The following is a 19540-nucleotide window of genomic DNA, read 5'->3' as shown; positions in this document are numbered from 1 at the left end:
GAAAGAGAGGGGGGGGGGGAGAGAGAGAGATGGAGAGACAGAGAGAGAGAACAGTAGAGAGAGAGGGAGAGAGAGAGAGGGAGGAGAGATAGAGAGCGGGACGCGGGGCTTGACGTGAGAGAGAGTAGACGTACCAAAAAAAGAACGGGAGAGACATGTTTCAGTAATGGCAAATTGCTGTTTTACATCGATCTCTTTTTCCTGTTTTCACGCAGCACCTTCCAGACTTCCCACGGTTGACACCAATGTCAGTGGGCGAGAGGAAAATAGGAAGAATAGAGAGAGAAGAAAGAGATAAAGAGAACGATATTAGAGGGTGGAAAGGAGGTGTGTGTATGTAGGAGGGGGGGGGGAGGGGAGGGGAGGGGAGGGGAGGGGGGAGAGGGTGGTTCCTGACATGACAACCTTGCTCTTGCACATTTGCAAGCTTCACAGGACAGTCATATTTTTCCAAATCCCCCCCCCCCCTCTCTCCACACCACCCCACCCACCACACTGGCTCCACTTCAGCCCCCTCTCCTCTCCTCCCCTGGTGGAGGGGGGGGGGGTTGTGCTGTCTGCCCCGTCTGTAGTGCAGTGCTGCAGGCAGTCTTTCCTCAGACAAGGCGAGGCTAGTCGTTTGGCACCTGAGCACTAGCTCTACTCAGCGCCCCACTGCACGCGCCCGCTGCCAATTACACCCTCATTACCACCTAATTACCCTGGACACAACAGCAACTGGTACAGCAATCAGAAATAAAACTCAATATAAATCAATTACATCCATTTTGACATTCATTTTTCAATGGGTGGGGGGGGAGATGGGGGTGGCATGTTAAATGCTCCCCTGGTGATTGTGGTAATTTAGAGCAATATGGTAATAGGGGTGTTGATGGCTATTTCCCTAAGCTGTTGTGTTGAGAAAGGGGGGGGGGGGGTTGCAGTAGAATTACCTTTGAATGTGTAATTGGACATTTCATGCCTATTGGCATTGCAGATCACACACTATCATGAGCTATAACCGTAATTGTCCACCATAATTATTTGCATGTGGGCTACTTACAGTCATTTGTTGAAAAATGCTTAACACGCCCACAGATTCTGCAACCTAATATATGTTGCAAATGAAACATACCGTCTCCTGCTACGCTACACTAGCTATGCTACGCTGTCTTTAGCTACGCGATCAGACTCCGAGATCAGCCGGGAGACGAACGCAAACGAATACTTTATTTGTCAGGAGAGCCGCCGACACCTCTCCCAGTCCCTCCACCCCTCGCATCCAGATCCTGTCCAATCCTGTCCTCTTGAGTACACGATGCTTCAGTGTACGTCCACTCCTCTGTTCATGTCCACTCCTCAGTCTGCAGTTCCTCGTGTCTGCAGGCGGGGTGGGTCTGGCTCTAGTCAGTAGTCAGCCCATCCCTGTGTGATTCTGGGCTTCCCTCCGTGGGCGGGCCTGTTTAACGAGGGCAGGGGGACACGCAGCACTAATTGCTCCGTGTGATTTATGCCAGCCCGGGACTGAGGAGGAACACAGGCAGCAGCCACGGTGACTGAGGCAGCAGCTGCTTCGTCCAATATTGACATAACCATGACTGGCACTGGGCAGGCCTGTGGGGAGACAGTTACTACGGGTATTCACCCACAGCAGCGAGGCGGGGCCTGTGCCAGCCTGTGCCATGCATGTAGACTGGGAGAGGCTGTGGTTCTGTGAGGGTGAGTGGTGGAGGGGAGGTTGGGTTGTTGGTTTGTGGGGGTCTGCCCCAGAGCAAGGGTGTCTAGAAGGGGTAGTGGTGGTCTAGTGGATAGTGAGTTGGACTTGTGATCGGAAGGTTGTGAGTTCAAATCCCGCCTGAAGCCACACCACTGTAATTCGTAATTGTAAGTCGCTTTGGATAAAAGCGTCTGCTAAATGGCAAAATTATTAAGGTGGGGGGCTGTGATTGGTGTTCTGGTGTGATTGATATCTTCGATGGGGCATTGCGATAGGTTCAGGATAAAGATAAAAACATATTAGGTTTGACCTACATTGCTGTTGTAGTGGACAAGGCTTTACTGTTTTTACTCACAGCACAAGCCAGTCCACTATATCTGTCAGTTCTTCCTCTACTGGATGTTCGTCATGTTGAAGACACTTATTTCACTTGTGTTCATTGAATCCAGCACTATTCTTAGTGGTGTAACGCACATCAAGAGCAATGTAGGGCTGGTGGAGGTAGAAATCAGAGGACAGGCTCTTTGTAATGCATGAAATGGAATCGTATCAAATGTCAAACACGTGTTCGATACCATTCCTCATTCCATCCCATGAATTACAATGAGCTTGCCCTCCGATTTCTACCTCCATCAGCCTCCCTCGATCTAGAGCGCTCAGTCCATGGTGTTCTGATCTATGTGTCGGGGGGGGGGGTGACAGACCAGACGCCTCCGGCTCCATGCCTGTCTGATGAGCTCATCGACAGTGATAGCTCGAGACATATCAGAGTTTGCACCCCGCCACCTAATTAGTTACACCTCAAAGTAATTAGCTCCACGAAGATGTCAAATAGGGCCCTCTCGAATAGATCTGTCCGAGTGCTTAAGCCATTCAGTGCTTGTAGCATATCCTCTGTGCAGTCTCTCACAAACACGGAAGGGTGGATTCCATCCAAAACAAGGTGTTCTACCCTGTAACAACAACATTGCTAAATACCTTCATTTCCGGACCTGGAATGTAACCTGAAAACGGGGCTATTGCAGTTTGACTATTACCATTATGTGACCATCCTCCTGTTGGACATGAAACAACGTCCATATTCCTCAGACGGTTTGGCTCTGCGCTGTGCCAGAGCACTGGGCTGGGATGATGCTCCAGCCAATAACAGACGAGACGAGACGACATGAAATGAAAGAAGAAGAAGAAAAAAAAGCCTGTGAGAGGTCTGTCTCCACGGTAACATTGATTGATATTCTTCAGGTGGAGCAGCATTCAGCTGGCTTGACCACTGCAGGCTAAGAGAGGGGGTGGGGGGGGTTACTGGCAGACAGAGAAAGACAGGCTAGTGTGAGGAATTAGAAGAATACATATTGGGTCGACCTAAACATGGGGGGGAGGGTGGGGGTCTCTATTTCATCTCAGAGAGATGTTAGGTGGAGGGGGGGGCAAAAGGTAAGTTAGTCTGGGCATTTTAATCAGAGGGACTCTTGTATTGACACTGTGAAAATGTGTGTGTGTGTGTGTGTGTGAGAGACAGACCTTTTCTGCGGTGTGTGGTCATAAATCCGAGGCTGGACTAATGAATGAGTCTTCTAGGCCTCAGTGAACGAGCACCCTGACCTTGTGTCCTCACAGTTACCATGACAACGCAGGGCCACCTTCACATGCGGGTGCCCGGCCACTCCCCCCTGCTCCCAGGGGGAGTCCACCTCCGGCCTGCAGGGGCTCTCTGTGTGTTCACACATCTGCTTTGTTGAGGGGTAGTCAGGCAGAGCAATACTGTCATTTCATAAGTACACACACACACACGCACGCACACACGCACACACACACACAGACACAGACACAGACACACACACACACACACACACACACACACACTAAGCTTTCCCCTTTTTGTCTGTCTCATATTTGGAGTGTCCAGAGCAGCTGTTCCAGGTTCTCCTCCTGCTGTAGCAGTTAAATTAAACGATTCCCCTGCAACGTCATCATCATTACCTCAGCGTGAAAAAACACTTTCAGAGTCAGAATTGCTTTTATTACATCTAATGTACGGGTACACAGTCAAATTAATTAGGTTCAGAGTAACATTCTTAGTTTCAGGTTCTTCAACATTGCCATTGCAGCAGAATACAAAATCAACAATAATAGAATAAAGTAAAATAAGTGAAGTGATTAATAAAAAAGAGTAGAATAAGGTAATACAGTGATGGTAGTTGATAGTGGGACCAGTCGTACTGCAGTAGAACAGTAGTGCAAAATGCTGGTTACAATGAGATGAAATGCAATATCACAGTATTCAATAATATAGTTCAGATATGATACAGTACAGGACGTTCAAGTAGTAGTCATGTGGTGCAAAATGCTGTGCAGGTTCCAATGAGATTAAATGCAATATCACACAATATGCAATGTGCAATGTATATGCAATGTAGTACAGGTATGAAGCAGTACAGGAAGTTTAAGTAGTAGTAGTGTTCAGGCAATCAGGTAGTGTGCAGGTAGTCATAATATGTATTATTTATGCAGTGGGGATGGTTTGGGGGAGACAGTCTTTTGCTTTCTTCCAGTGCATTTCCCCAGGACCCTGACTGCTTGAGGGAAATAGCTGTTCGACATCCTCTATCCATCCACCAGCATAAGGCCATGGGCCTGTTTCAGTCTGGAAACCATGCATATTGACTCTCTGGCTGACTGTTATTGTTTCAGCTCAGTAAAACATACAGGGTTTAGAACTGCGTACAGTAGATCATGCTGCTGTTCCTATATAAATGATCTCCAGCTTTAATAAGCCTGATAATCTGCTGTTATGAGCTAGAGTCGGTGAATGAGAGCACGGGGAGATGTCTTCACACAGATTCTCTCGCTCACTCTCTCTCTCTCTCTCTCTCTGTCGCTCTGTCTCTCCCTCGCTCCCTCTCTCGCTGTGTCTGGCTCCTGAATATTTAATGGGTCTGAATTACGGAGGCCCTCATCCGTAATGAAGGGAAAATCAGACAATTAAAGCAGAAGGGCTTGCGCTTTGAGTCTCACCTCTCCCAGAGGAGGCAGAGATTATTTAAAGTGGCACACTGTTTGATTATCTAATCCTCCCCTTGCCCCTTCTGTTTTACTTACCGAGCGGGCTTGCCTGCCTGCTCCCCTTGCCTCTGCAAATTACCATGAAATGCCAATGAACACTCTATTTAAGACCCGGTCCTATTGTGAGTACCCAGGGAAGCCGATGCAGAGAGCCAAAGGAAACAACACCAGGGGATGAGGTATTAGGTGTAACTGAAGGCTCATCCCTGTTCAATAATGGAGGGTTTTCTTCATTCTCTGACTCGGTGCTCGACTGGTGAGAGAAGATATGAGGCCCAGGTTCTGGTAAAGCGACTGACGGTGGATATCAGAGGGTTTAATCAAAATGGATATGGGGTGGGGTTGAGAGAAACCCTTTGATTAATTTTTTGGGGACGACAAACTTGGACATGAAAGTAGACAGGTGTTTGTGTCGGGCGTGCGTGTGTGCGTGCATTCGGTGTGTGTGTGTGTGTGTGTGTGTGTGTGTGTGTGTGCGTGTGGGTGTGTGTGTGTGTGTGTGTGTGTGTGTGTGTGTGTGTGTGCATGCAGTGTGTGTGTGTGTGTGTGTGTGTGTGTGTGTGTGTGTATCTGAATGAGAGTGGCCACGGTGGTGACGGGTGGGGTCCAGAGGAGCCTCTCTCTCTCTCCCTCTTTGATGGCTGCTGCTGGCCAGAGGTGGAACAGGGGCGTTGGGTCTGTTTTATCTGAGCTCTCAAAGAGCTCAAGCAAGCTCCTCTGCCCCGGAGGGAATGGACAGATACAGTAGAAGAGGGAGAGATTCAAAGAGAAGGACTGAGATGAAAACACTCATCTTTGAACAGGGAAAGAAAGGGATGGGATACAAGCTCCCTTGTCTTCTCGTGCGCATACATTATTGTCCACATTTTGGTGAAGTGAGGCATAATTTTCCTGTTATTTTAAAGATGAGAGTGAGGGGTTCCTAGATAGTCGGAGGACTGATAACGATAGCTTCTTTAATGCTCGCCAGCAGGGCCTTCACAAAGGTTTCACATAAGTGCAGCTGAGAGGAGAACACTTATACATATTCATGAGTGTACAGCTGAGGCTCAGCACTGGGGCATTTAGTGTCGGCCAGGGAGAGGCCAATGATAGCATTGTAAATGCACAGCCATCAGTGGCTTAATGACTTGAATCTAACACTGGCCAATTACTAAGACACACACACACACACACACACACACACACGTTGAAACAAGCCTGTGTTCAGCCCATACACGTGGTGTGTATGTATATGTATTTGCGTGGTTGTCAACGTTGAGTTTACTTTCGCAAAGAAGCAGTTTGATACACACATACAGTATTTGCATTGTTGTAGGATTCCTAGACGGACTTCAACCATTTCCTGTGTCCTATGTATTTCCTGTTGAGTTAGTGGTGGTTTGCCCTCAAGGCTCCTTTATGCTTTTGAATGTGTCGATCAATATTCTGTATTGTCGCTCAACAAAAACAATTTGTTGCTCGCCTTGTCATTGACGATCTATGGCGGCATTCAGCAACATAAGAAAGTTCCAAAGGTGGGTGCTTAGGTGGCGTAGCGGACTAAGCGTTGACCACGTAACCGCAGGGTTCCCGGTTCGATTCCGGCCGAGGACATATCCTGCATGTCATCCCTTCTCTCTCTCACCCATCCTTCCTGTCAAATCTCTACTGTCTCTATCACAATTAAAAGAAAAATATGAGTGGGACTGCCCCACTCAGAAAAACTAACTTAAAAAAAAATAAAGTTCCAAAGGTGCACATGTGCACTGAAAAGTGTCGACTAGACATCATTTTGTGTGTGTTTCAGGCATTAACCCTAAGTCCCTCCGGGTCAAAGCCACATGGTAGGCATAGTGAGCATAGTCAGCACATTTGATAAACCTGATAAACGTGTCCCGCGGTTTACATGCAAGAATCCATAGCTAGAGGACATACATGTAATAATGGGCTTAGACCTTGGTTCGATCCCCACAATCACACTCACTCAGGCACACACACACACACACACACACACACACACACGCACATACGACTCCAGGGCGTGATTAGTGTGTGATGATACTGTGATGAACAGCAATGTGCATCGGTACTAATACGGTTCATTAGGACTAACCCACAGCTGCCACTGCAACAACTCTTGCTCCTGGATCACTGTGCTCTGGCCCTTCTCCTCTACAGTCCCTGTAAGTGATCACTGATGCATACGTATCGATTTCCATCATTTTCCATACTAATCCTTTTTAGCTGTATGAATAAACGAGCGCCGCTGTAAGTAGGGCCTATGCGATGTTCACTTTAACCAAAGTGAAACACGCACGACTGCGACAAACCAAAGTTGTGTCGGGGGGATTACAGTCAAGTCCTTGAGGGCTTCATTAGTTGAATGTCTTCCATTGTGTTCTTACTATATATATATATTAAAAAAGAGCCAAACGTACATACGTATGCTTTTCTAGCACGTATGTTCACTCAGGCCGAAAATGACATCTTTATCCCGATGCGGCGTACAGTATGAAGCCATGAGCCTGAGGCTAGTGTTGACTAGTTAATGAGCAGAGGGACTGTTGCTTCTGATTAGCAGGATGAGTAAAACAACCCTTCCTCTCTACAGCCCGTATCCTGGACGGTCTAATCAGGCTAGCCTCTCTGCTGTGATGAATGCTATGGGAATCTGCCACGACTTGGCCTGCTAGTGTTGCCAAGTAGTCTGTACTGATTAAAAAAGAAAACTCTGTTTACTGTACGCTGTTTCTAAAAACCTCAACATTTCAGTTTTCACCCGGTGTACGAGAGGAAGGGGCTGTTCTCGGTGATGAACAGCAGTTTGTGTACTGTTTGTATGCATTGTGTGTGGGCTTGTCTGTGTAACGTACTTACAGTATGCAGAATATTGCTTGGTAAGGTGTGTGTGTGTGTGTGTGTGTGTGTGTGTGTGTGTGTGTGTGTGTGTGTGTGTGGAGGGGGGGGGGGGTTGTTGCCCTGACAACAGCAGCAGCTGTCAGCAGCTCCCTGTAATGGTGACAAATGGGCCTTATTACATGGTGGGCTCCCCTTGCCACGGAGATACTTATCCCAGTCTGATCAGATTGAGGCTGGGTAATTACTAAGACCAGGCCTTATTACAAACTCAGGCCCTCCACCTCACAGAGCCTATATGAGCCGCATATGAAACTTAGACGAACGCAAGGGTTTCTCTAGCATTGTATTCTAGCTTTAGTTTCTGTCTATACTGTATACATTGAAAGAGGTGACCAAGTCATGATTTTCAGGGGTTGTTTTTGTACTTTTTGCTAACCCTAACCCTAACCCTTTGTTATAAGCGTCAATATATCATGGCTAGTCTTTCACGGCAAGGTGAATTCTATACCACACAGGCCCTCACTCCTCCATAATGGATTCCTTCAGAATCGAGTTGCATAAGCTTTTTTGACCACTGGCTTTTTTCACCACATGTTTCTTTTCTGAAGCGACCATACGTCAAGGTTCTGTGCATCAGGGACCTGGTATGTCATGTGCAGTCTCGCTGGATCTCTGTGCACATTCTGCTGGGGTATAAGTGTGCCCTTCATACCACATACAGTACCACCACTCTGAGGCACAGGACTTTGATGTATGGTCGGTTCAGAAAGAGTTTTAGAAGTGGAAAGAAAACACGATAATTATGCAGTTCATGTCTTTTCAACAGCAGCTCCAGTCTCAGCACAGCAGGGAACAAGCACACACACACACACACACACACACACACACAGGCACGCACACACAAACACACACACACAGGCACGCACACACATACACACACACACACACACACACACACACCCAGGCACGCACACACATATACACACACACACACACACACCCAGGCACGCACACACATACACACACGCACACACGCGTACACACACACACACACACACCCAGGCACGCACACACATACACACACACACACACACACACACACACACAAACAGGGAGAGGAGAGTGTGTGTAGGGGATATATTAATTATAGATGCAGATAGCTGCAGGTGGGCCAGTACACTGCTGGTAATGTCAGGCAGTGTGACTTTGAGTGGCCAAGGTTACAGTGGCAGTAAATAACCTCAGTCTCCAGGGAAGAGAGAGACTCCACACCATCATGATAATGATGAAGCAATTTTCTGTCTTGTTGTTGAGGTTACTTTTTTCAGTTTAGACAAACAGTATGTTTAGGTTTTTGATTTTGTTTTTGTTTCGATGGTTAGCTTGTTTGTGTTTATGTTTATAAACCACGGATGAACCATTATAATGGTTCTCTCTATAATTTGGTTAGGGCAACACACCTATTTTTAGAGAGAGAGAGAGAGAGAGAGAGAGAGAGAGAGAGAGAGAGAGAGAGCAAGAGAGAGAGAGAGAGAGAGAGAGAGAGAGAGAGAGAGAGAGAGAGAGAGAGAGAGAGAGAGAGAGAGAGAGAGAGAGAGAGAGAGAGGGGCTGGGAGGTCAGAGCCTTCAGGCGCCTGTTGGGATCTATCAAAACGACATGTCTGACTCTTTTTTTATATAATTGCTCTGCCAAGGCATGATCTAAATTAGCATATGAAAGTTGAGTCTCTTTTTCTACACAGGGACTACATGGTGCTGCTAATTTGTAAGTCATTTCAGATGGCTGTATCCCAGAAGTGCTCTCCTCTCTCTCTCTCTTTCTCTCTCTCTCTTTCTCTCTCTTTCTCTCTCTCTCTGTCTTTCCTCTTGTGTCTATACATCAGTATCATATACAGGGCAGTGGGTTGGAGGAGAGGTCTTCTTTTGAGGACAGTTTAATGTCATTTCAATGTATTAATGACCTTTTCTTTATAACCAAAAAATGCTGATGTCTCTAGCTATCTAGCTAACGTTACAACATTGTTTTAAGGCCGATTTGTGCATGACAGTCCCGCATTTTGACATATTTCCATGTCGCATTCCCCCCCTTTGATAGCATATGGCGCCCGAAATTTAACTCAAGTCCAGCAGCGAAGTTGTTGCACTTGTTACCGCTCCTCTAATATCAGTGCAGACTGGCAGGGTAGGTGCACGGGTTGCTAGCCTACAGAGCACCATTATTCTGTCATGAACTGGTAATGAAGCATTGTTCTTTTTTACTTGATGACTTGTTTGGTCGATTGATAGCGTGAAACTTACAAGTTGTGAACGAACCGTGAGCGTCCATGCTTTTCTATGATACTACTGATGACCAGGCACGTGCCGTGAGCTTTTAGATTGGGTAAGCATAAGATATAGAAATACACATAATTACACATACACGCTATGCCCTAGAACCCGCTAATAAACTGTAGTGTCACTTTGTGATCAGATTACCAAAAACAAAAAAAACAGTTGCCAGTTTCGACTATATCAGGGGTGCTCATTGTTCAATCTTTTTTGAACCAAGATCTTTTCAAGTAGCCAGCCTGCTGAAATCTACAAGTCCAGTTTCAACATCGCAAACGCACACATGCACAACACAGACACACACCGTTTCCATCCTCCATAGTAACTCACAACACACTTTCTTTTCACACTTTGTCACACAGGCACTTCACATCACATCACAAACCCTCCCTCTCTATCTCTCTCAAACACTTTTGGTCCAGAACCACTGGCACGGACAGCGACATTAGGCCTATCTCAGCGATTGATTAAGCAGCTCTCTCTCCAAACACAATGGCACAGGCCTATTCAAAGGTAAAAGCAGAGGAAGTCTTAAATAAGAAGCCATAACCAGCAGCACAGCAGTACTCAAACCATATAAACAAGCACAGATCGCCACCAGCCTCGCGAATCATATAAATCATATAAACCGCTCATACCAGGCTTGCTGGAACCCCCTAGCGACTCTCCCTTTCTGGGTGTGATGATCAGTGAGCGGTGGCTTCGGGCGGCATTTAGCCAGTAGTTCTGTTTTTCCAGTCCAGTCCAGTCTACGAAATCCCTTTAGGTCGCTGACAGTAATGTCCATATTCACAAAATCAAGCAAGTTATCCTTGTTGATTATTATTATTTAGATCGTTTGAGCTAGCTAGCATAAGCTATTCTGCCGGGCGAGAGGTGAAATGTTAAGTGAACTTGAAAGTGATAAGAGCCAATCAGTAGCTCTTATCGGAATTAAAGAACTACTGATTGGCTGGTAAGCATGCTTACCCTGGCCACATTAAACAGCGGGCTGAGGCATCGTAAAAAAATAAAAAAGACATTTTCACGCATTCGAATGTACGCGAGGGAAAGCAGAGAGAGAAGTGCTTATAATGCAACGCAATGCAAGCAGGCAGAGTAGGAAGTGCTTACTCCTGCAGGTGGCGCTAAAAATGCAACGTCAAAATGAATGACTCCTGCTGCCCTGGGACCTAAAATACGACTCTTTTAATGAAAACAAACAAACGGTTACATGCACTTTTATTTAAATATTTTCACTGTCCTTTTTTATTTTTTTGTTGGGTAAGCACTGCTTACTATGCTTATATGGACGACACGTCCTTGCTGATGACGTATCAGGGTCTTGAAGGGTTATCCCTTCCTATTTCATAGCGGAAGACTTCAACCACTACCCCTTGTAACTCTGTACCGAGGGGCAAGCCAAAAAGCGAGTGGCACTCGAAACGAGGGGTACGGGGTAAAAATAAGAAATGGGATTGGGCCAAGGAGGACACCTTTTAGGCAGATGGTCACCCAGCAAGAATAGGTCAGCCTGGAGGATGAGATCAGCGATGTCACCTGTGTCTTCCTATGAGAGACGGTTGGAAGATGCCGTGTTTCCCGCCAAAAGATTGTGGGTTTGTTTTACGTAGTATTTACATTAGTGAATAATTTGACAAAAGCCAGCGCTCCGCTTCAAAGGTTTTTCAACAATTCCGACGTAACCGTATGGCTGCAATTCAGCCTTTTGTTACTGTTACTATTCATAGTTATGATTCAGCCAGAATTTAGGTTTCAGCAGAACCCTCCATTCAAGTGAATGCAGAGTCTATTTGAAAGCTCACTGCCGCTCGTGTGAGGATTAATTTAATCTATTGAGTGGAGACCCACAGAGGGGGACTTGTGTCCTTGGCCAGGCCCATGCCAAGCACCTGGGGAGAGGAAGGGAAAGGTGGGGGATGTGGGGTGGGAAAGGGGGGTGGTCGGGCGGATGGGCAGGCGTGCCACCTGGGTTCTAGTTATGCCATCCCCTCAGAATATCACACACACACACGCACACACACACACTTAAACACACGCACTTACACACACACACACACACTTAAACACACACACTCACACATACACACACACACACACATGCACTCAATCACTCACACACACACACACACACACACACACACACATACACACACAAGCAAACACCTACATGCATGCATGTATGCACACACACACGCGCACACACACACACACACACACAGCTCTGCGTTGTGACAGAGGGCTCTCTCTGTCTCAGCCACCCTGTGTGTTAGTATGCAGTAGGCAGACTGGGAGAGAGCAGAGAACAGTGTAGAGGAGCGCCTGCAATCGTTATTATTGACCAATCCTCTGTGCAGCCTTGTGCTGCAGAGACACACACACAGACATACAGACACTCAGACACACCCCCACGCATGCACACACACACACACACACACACACACACACTCATGCACACACACCTACACACACACACACACACACACATAAAAACCTGATCATGCGATTACAGATATCTGCATTGACACATGCATACTGAATACACACACAAAAGCTCTCACACCTACAAGGACATTTCTTTTCTCCGACACGCAGCGCTTCTTGGCAATGAACAGGGTGAGAGAAAGAGAGAGGGGGGGGGGGGGGGGGGAAGAAAGAGAGACCAGCACATGAGGCAGTAACCCCCCCACCCACATTCAAGGCGTGGCCCCAGATTCCATCTCAGAGCAGAGGCAAAGCTGTGTGCCCCTGTGCACTGTGGGATACTTAGCGGAGGTCAGAGATGCCAAGGCCTGTGCTGACTGGATTATTCATGAGGGATGGGGGGACCGGGGGAGGGGAGGGGCAGTGGGGGAGACGGAGGGGGGGTGGATGGGTGGGAGAGAGGTACAGTGTTTATATGAAAAAAAAACGGAGGGAACTTGCTTTGTTGTTAACCAATGGCATCACTTTATCTTTACTGTGTTTTTTGGGGTTTTGGTGTTGAGATTTAACATTATCTGTGATGGTTAATAAGAGAAATAACATTTTCGGCGTGTGCTAGGAATCTGATTACAGCCCTTCAAAGAAGAAGAGAGGCATTCAATAAACACCAATAGTCTAGAGCTGTGTGTGTGTGTGTGTGTGTGTGTGTGTGTGTGTGTGTGTGTGTGTGTGTGTGTGTGTGTGTGTGTGTGTGTGTGTGTGTGTGTGTGCGTGCGTGCGTGCGTACCTGCTTGCCTGCCTGCTTGCCTGTCTGTCTGTCTGTCTGTCTGTCTGTGTCTCCTAGAGCTGGTGCTGTTTTAACATGCTTTTGAAGCGCATGCGCACACACATACACACACAAACACTCCCCGCTCTCCCCTTTTGTCATGGATGACAGGAAGTCTGTTTTAATGAAAGCGCCTCTCATTCATAAGCCCGTGGAACAAAATGTTGTCAACTTTCGACGCCTTTCAGGGTGCCAGGCAAGGTTCAGGGTAAAAGAAGAATAAAAAAACGGAAAAATAAAAAACAGGAGAGAGAGAGACAGACTGCTTCTCTTCCTTTGATATCTGCTTTCTGTAATCGCTTGAAAAAATTGATTATTTTTGCAACCTGAATGTCTGTCTCACATGAAGCTGTGGCTTGATGTCTTAAAGGCAATACAGGAGAAGGGTTGGAGGGTTTAATACAGTATCTTGTCAAATGTTAGATCTGTCTATGAATTTAATTGGTGTAAACAACAGCAATGCAATTCTGTTCATTTTGGCTATGCAGACACGCACACGCACACACATGCACACACACACACACACACACACACACGCACACTCTCTTTTCCCCCTCATTTTACCAGTGGTTGCCTGTCACACACAACTGCATGTAGACCACAAGCTGAAAACCCCTCCAGGATATCAAATCCATGGTCTCTTATTTCTAACTAGGTCAACACTCCCCTTACTGTAGCTGCATCCTCCCTCTCTCCCTCTCTCTCTCTGTCGGTTTTTTCTCTTTCTTCATCTCAACTCTCCTCTTTTCAATCCAATTTAAAAAACACCACAAGGTTGAATCAATATTCTTTAATTAAACATCAAGGACGTGAACACAGCTTCTACAGATTATGGTTGCGTACAGCAACAAAGGGCCCAACACAGTATGCGTCAATGCATATTCTATCAATATCAAATACACTGGCAGTAAAAAAGGAGTGTAAATGTATCAATAGTGATGATACACATTGTCTATGGAAGGACTAAAGGGGGACGGACAAAACAGTACAATGGCTGCTGAGGTCTGTGTTGTCCTATCCCTGCCCTGCTAGGATACATGCAGCACAGCACCAAGCCTTGTTCCACCATAACACACAACAGACCCATCTTACCCCCCATCCCAAATAGCATCCTCCATCATCTCTGGCTTGGGAATATCCTCCCAGAGCCAGCCGAGGCAGACATTACTCCTCATAAATGTTGACGACCCTCCCCCCCCCACCCCCCCGCTTTCCAGCTTTCCCACGAATTAGCATGATATTAGCACATACCGACCTGCACGGCAAAGCCTTATCAAAGCACTGTGTGATCCCCTGGTCTCTCTGCTTTAGTCTGAGAGAGAGAAGAGAGAGAGAGGGGGGGGGGGGAGAAGAGAGAGAGAGAGAGAGAGAGGGGGGGGGGGGAGAGAGAGAGCGAGGGGGAGAGAGAGTTCCCCCCTAGAGAGAGAAAGAGAGAGAGAACAGAGCGATGAGCTCCATGATAACGAGCTGTGTTATCCCGCTACAACCCACAGTCTTGTCACATTCCCTTAGAGAAGCCGTGAGCTAAATGGGCCGCAGCAGATGTTTAGTGACTGTCGTCTTGTACTGTACCGATAAACCTCACTGGAGATGCAAATATTTGCAATGTGTACATGTACCTTGATGATTTCTATTCGACATTACCAATGCTGGCAGTTGGTGCGTTATGTGTTTGTTTAACTGTGTCATGTGCATTAGAGTTGTTTTATGTTTCATGGATTTAGTCTGCTGTGAAAGAATATCAAATGATACAGCTGTTACAGCTACATTAGACTACTTCTACGTTGTTAGCTACATTAGACCAATTCTACGTTGCGGAGTCTAACCAGGGGGGAGATGTCTCTCTTTGTTTTTTTCAGCTCCCCGGTTTCTCATCACGACTACAGGAGCTTTGTACATCCTGGACGTCCAGAACGAGGATGGATTGTATAACTACAGGTGTATGACGCGACACCGCTACACGGGGGAGACCAGACAGAGTAACAGTGCACGCCTCTTCGTGTCAGGTAAAACAGCAACAAACATATTCAGTCAACTGTAATGCAGTATGTCTGGGGAGGGGGGGGAATCAATCAAGGTTTTTCGAGAAGTTAGAGAAAGGGAAAACAAAAACAGCTTCCGGTGACAGACAGTCTTGTACAGACAAACACCTCTACCAACAACAATCAGTTTTGATCAGAGTTTGGGTGGATGAGGTTCAGAATGAAATAAGAGGAATCAGAGCAGGAAGCTCAGAGAAATAACGCTAGCCTGATTTCTTTCTCATGCATGTCTCTCCCGTTCTGTTGACACAGGAGCAAGTGTTGAGTAGACGGTTGACCGTGAGCATATGTAATATAGAATAATCTAATAATAATAATAGTAATAATAATAATAATAATAATAATAATAGTAATAATAATAGTAATAATAATAATAATAATAATAATAGTAATAATAATAATATATGCTCCCGGTCAACCGTCCGTTTTTTATCCAAGGCGAGCATACATTCTTTTAGTATTTATGGTCCCAGCAGGAATCGAACCCACAACCTAAGCATTGTTAGCGCCAACTGAGCCACAGAGGATCACAAAACTACCACGGCAACAAAATAGGTATAAGCATGTCCTCAGGGCCCAGTTGTTCAAAACTGGATAAGAATGATCCTGATACATTTTTTTGCTATCCAGGATCAGATCTATTGGGCTGATTTTGTCAGACAGCTCTGGATCTGATCCTGGATATTAGCAAAAAAGAATCAGGATCATTCGGTTTTGAACAACTGGGCCCTGAAGACAGGCATCTTAAGCTTGAAGACTCTTAGAAGAGGGGTTCAAACTGACACCTCCAGGGGAGACCGCAACCCGAAAGCGGAGGCATAGACCGCTCGGCCATCCTGAGTGTGGAGACAACCACATGTCTGACTTGGGGAGAATAGTGCAGGATCTGTGTAGTCTGTGGACTGTTCTGTCCCGTCTGATCTGGTGTCACACCGCTCTCCCCCCTTCCAGACCCCACCAACTCAGCGCCGTCCATCCTGGATGGGTTTGAGCGGCGCGAGGTGATGGCGTCGCACCGGGTGGAGCTGCCGTGCAAGGCGCAAGGTCACCCGGCGCCCAAATACCGCTGGCTGAAGGACAACCGTCCGCTGGAGCCCGACACGCGCTTCCGCCAGAGCGTGACGGGCCTGCTGATCGAGAGGGCCCAGGCGGGCGACACGGGCAGCTACGTGTGTGAAGTGTGGAACAGCTACGGCAACACGGAGGTGGTGGGCACGCTGCAGGTCAAAGGTCAGTCTGCCAGCTCGTGTGAGTGTATGTGTGTGTGTGGGTGTTATTATTATACAGAACACTGGACTGAATACGTCTCGTTCTGTACTGAGGAATCGCATGTGGTGGGAGAGACTCATAGTGGAAATAATAATAAGCACATACAGAAGCACATACTGTAAAAGTACATAGTGAACACATATTGTATTTACATTTACATGAACATCAACCACACCACAATAACGAGCATCGATCTAAATGGCAGATGGTGTAAGCCTTATAGATAGCTCAGTGGCCTCGTGGTTATCATGGCCAGAGACCGTGGAGGTACTGTATTGGAGGTCTAGGATGTTGTCATGGCCAGAGAACGTGGAGGTACTGTATTGGAGGTCTAGGATGTTGTCATCATGGACGTTTGAAGAGACTTGCTAAGTGACTTCATCCGACAATGTTTTTTTTTTATCTCCATTTGATTTAAAGAAAAGAAAGAACATTTAAAACAACATTGCTGTGTTGTATTATGCAGTTGTGTGTGTGTGTGTATCAGTGACCTCTATCCCCTCCACCATCTCTGCTCCCACCCCCCAGAGCCCCTGAAGGTGGTGGTGAGTCCTCGCAAGGTGAAGGGCAGCGTGGGTAGCCAGGTGTCCCTGTCCTGCAGCGTGAGCGGCTCGGAAGAGTATGAGCTCTCCTGGTACCGCAACGGAGAGATCATCTACCCCGGCAACAGCGTCCGCATGGTGGGGAACAACCGGGAGAACCTGGTCATGGCTGGCATGGCCAAGAGCGACGGAGGGGCCTACCAGTGCTTCGCCAGACACGGCAAGATGTCCGCCCAAGACTTTGTGCAGGTCATCCTGGAAGGTCAGTGACAGTAACACAGTGACAGTGTGTGTGTGTGTGTGTGTGTGTGTGCGCGTGTTTGTGTGTGTGTGTGTGTGTTTGTGTAATGAGACCAGCAGTAGAGTCCTCTTGGCACGGCCCCTATTATTAGATTATCTGAGCGAGGCTCACATAGCTTGCATTGCCTGAGCTCGGTTGCTGCGGCAACTGTCTCCCCTGGACCAGCGTAAAGAGAGTATTGATAATCTAGAATGGTGTGGAGGAGGAGGAAGAGGAGGGGGCACGAGGAACAGGAACCATTCCAAAGAAACCCTCCACACTGTGCTGCTGGAGCACTTGTTATATCTCAGTATGAATGTACACTATATGGACAAAAGTATTGGGACACCCAAACATCACACCCATATGTGCTTGTTAAACTTCTCATTCCAAAACCATGGGCATTCATGTGGAGTTGGTCCCACCTTTGCTGCTATAACAGCTTCCACTCTTCTGGGAAGACTTTCTACTAGATTTTAGAATATGTTTGCGGGGATTTGCTCCCATTCAGCCACAAGAGCATTAATGAGGTCAGGCACTGATGTTGGGTGAGAAGGACTGGCTCGCAGTCGGTGTTCCAATTCATCCCAAAGGTGTTCGATGGGGTTGAGGTCAGAGGTCTGTGTGCAGGCCAGTCAAGTTCTCCCAGACCAAACTCAGCAAACCATGTCATTATGGACCTCACTTTGTGTATGCGGGCATTGTCATGCTGAAACTGGAAAGGGCCTTCCCCAAACTGTTGCCACAAAGTTGGAAGCATACAATTCTCTAGAATCGCATTGTATGCTGTAGCATTAAGATTAGCCTGAAAACAGCCCCAGACGATAATTGTGTCCACATACTTTTGTCCATATAGTGTATGTGATGTGAATATTATTAATATTATTGTCACGATGCCATGAGGGGGCTTCAATATCAATGTTTCTGTGTTCATCCTTCATCGGACTGTTTTACTCTTCATTTAAGTGTTTTAAAACTAGATAAGTAAGACCCAACTCTCCACAAGTTCCACACACAACCTTAAAACATTCCTCGCCTCTTGTCTCTCTCTGTCTCCCCCCCCCCTCCCCCTCCCCACCCCCTCCCCAGACGGCACTCCCAAATTCCTCTCCTTCTTCAGCGAAAAGGTGTTCAACGTCAACGAGTTTGTGTCGCTGATGTGCACTGTCAAGGGCACGCCCGAGCCCCGGGTCATCTGGACGCTGGACGACGAGCCGGTCGTCAGGGACTCTCGCCACCGCATCTCCCACTACACCAACCAGGAGGGCCACGTGGTCAGCCACCTGAACATCAGCCAGACCCAGGTGCCAGACGGGGGCGTCTACCGCTGCATCTGCAACAATTCGGCCGGGGCTGTCTCCTACCAGGCGCGAATAAACGTAAGAGGTGCTTGTCAGATCAGCTCCTCCAAAAACAACAATCACATACACACATATTTCTGAAGTCATTTGTTGTTGTTGTTGTTGTTGCTGTTGTTGTTGTTATTATTGTTGTATTGAGGGAGGCTCATGCATGCGATTTAGTGATACCCGACTTTGAGAGAATGTCTGATTAACGTAGGTCGTTCGCTACAGGGTCGACTACGGTTTTGTGTGTGTGTGTGTGGCATTAGCTTTCTTTCCCTTTTTGTGTAGTTTTCGTATGCCTTCATCTGTTTATGTACTGTCTGTACCCTCCCACCTTGTATGTGGATTACATTTCACTACAATAAGAGCTCAATGCCTTCCCTCGGTGCTGGTAATAATATCTATCATTCCCATATATAGACACTGACTGATATCACACCCTCAAAAGCATAAATATTCTGACGCAATGAAACACACTTTGAAATTATCTTTTTAATACAGTGATGGTGTTTCATACCAATATCCCTACAATGCACAGCAGTACCACCACTGGACTGTGTGTGTGTGTGTGTGTGTGTGTGTGTGTGTGTGTGTGTGTGTGTGTGTGTGTGTGTGTGTGTGTGTGTGTGTGTGTGTGTGTGTGCTTGTAAGAGTAAAATCCTTAGGCTTCGGTTCCTGACATTGCAGCACAAGACAATAAGGCAATAGGCATAATTCAAGATTTTAAAAAAGTGACAATCGTACAGGACATAAGTGACAAATAAGACAAGTAGCAGTATCCAGACCATTTGCAGACAATAAGGCACTAAGCACAATTCAATAAAAAAGTGTCAATAGTACAGGACTTAAGTGACAGATAAGACAGGATACAATTAGCAGTGCA

General features: G+C 46.8%; 1 protein-coding gene across 2 annotated transcripts in view; it reads left to right on the top strand.

Annotated features, from left to right (window-relative positions):
• LOC308155110 (cell adhesion molecule DSCAM-like) overlaps positions 1–19540 on the top strand; it is a gene marked incomplete at both ends in the record, with an annotated part of 100597 nt that overhangs the window by 41300 nt on the left and 39757 nt on the right. For both annotated transcript variants that reach the window (XM_080528354.1, XM_080528353.1), the window contains 4 exons: positions 15038–15184; positions 16172–16450; positions 17018–17293; positions 18401–18697. In XM_080528354.1, the coding sequence (XP_080384480.1) occupies positions 15038–15184; positions 16172–16450; positions 17018–17293; positions 18401–18697 (999 nt within the window). The remainder of the gene's footprint in view (positions 1–15037; positions 15185–16171; positions 16451–17017; positions 17294–18400; positions 18698–19540) is intronic.

This window comes from Nansenia antarctica (genome assembly GCF_963989245.1).
Source record: "Nansenia antarctica genome assembly, chromosome: 4".
Taxonomy (NCBI): Eukaryota; Metazoa; Chordata; class Actinopteri; order Argentiniformes; family Microstomatidae; genus Nansenia; species Nansenia antarctica.
This window is presented reverse-complemented; position numbering and strand designations above follow the sequence as displayed.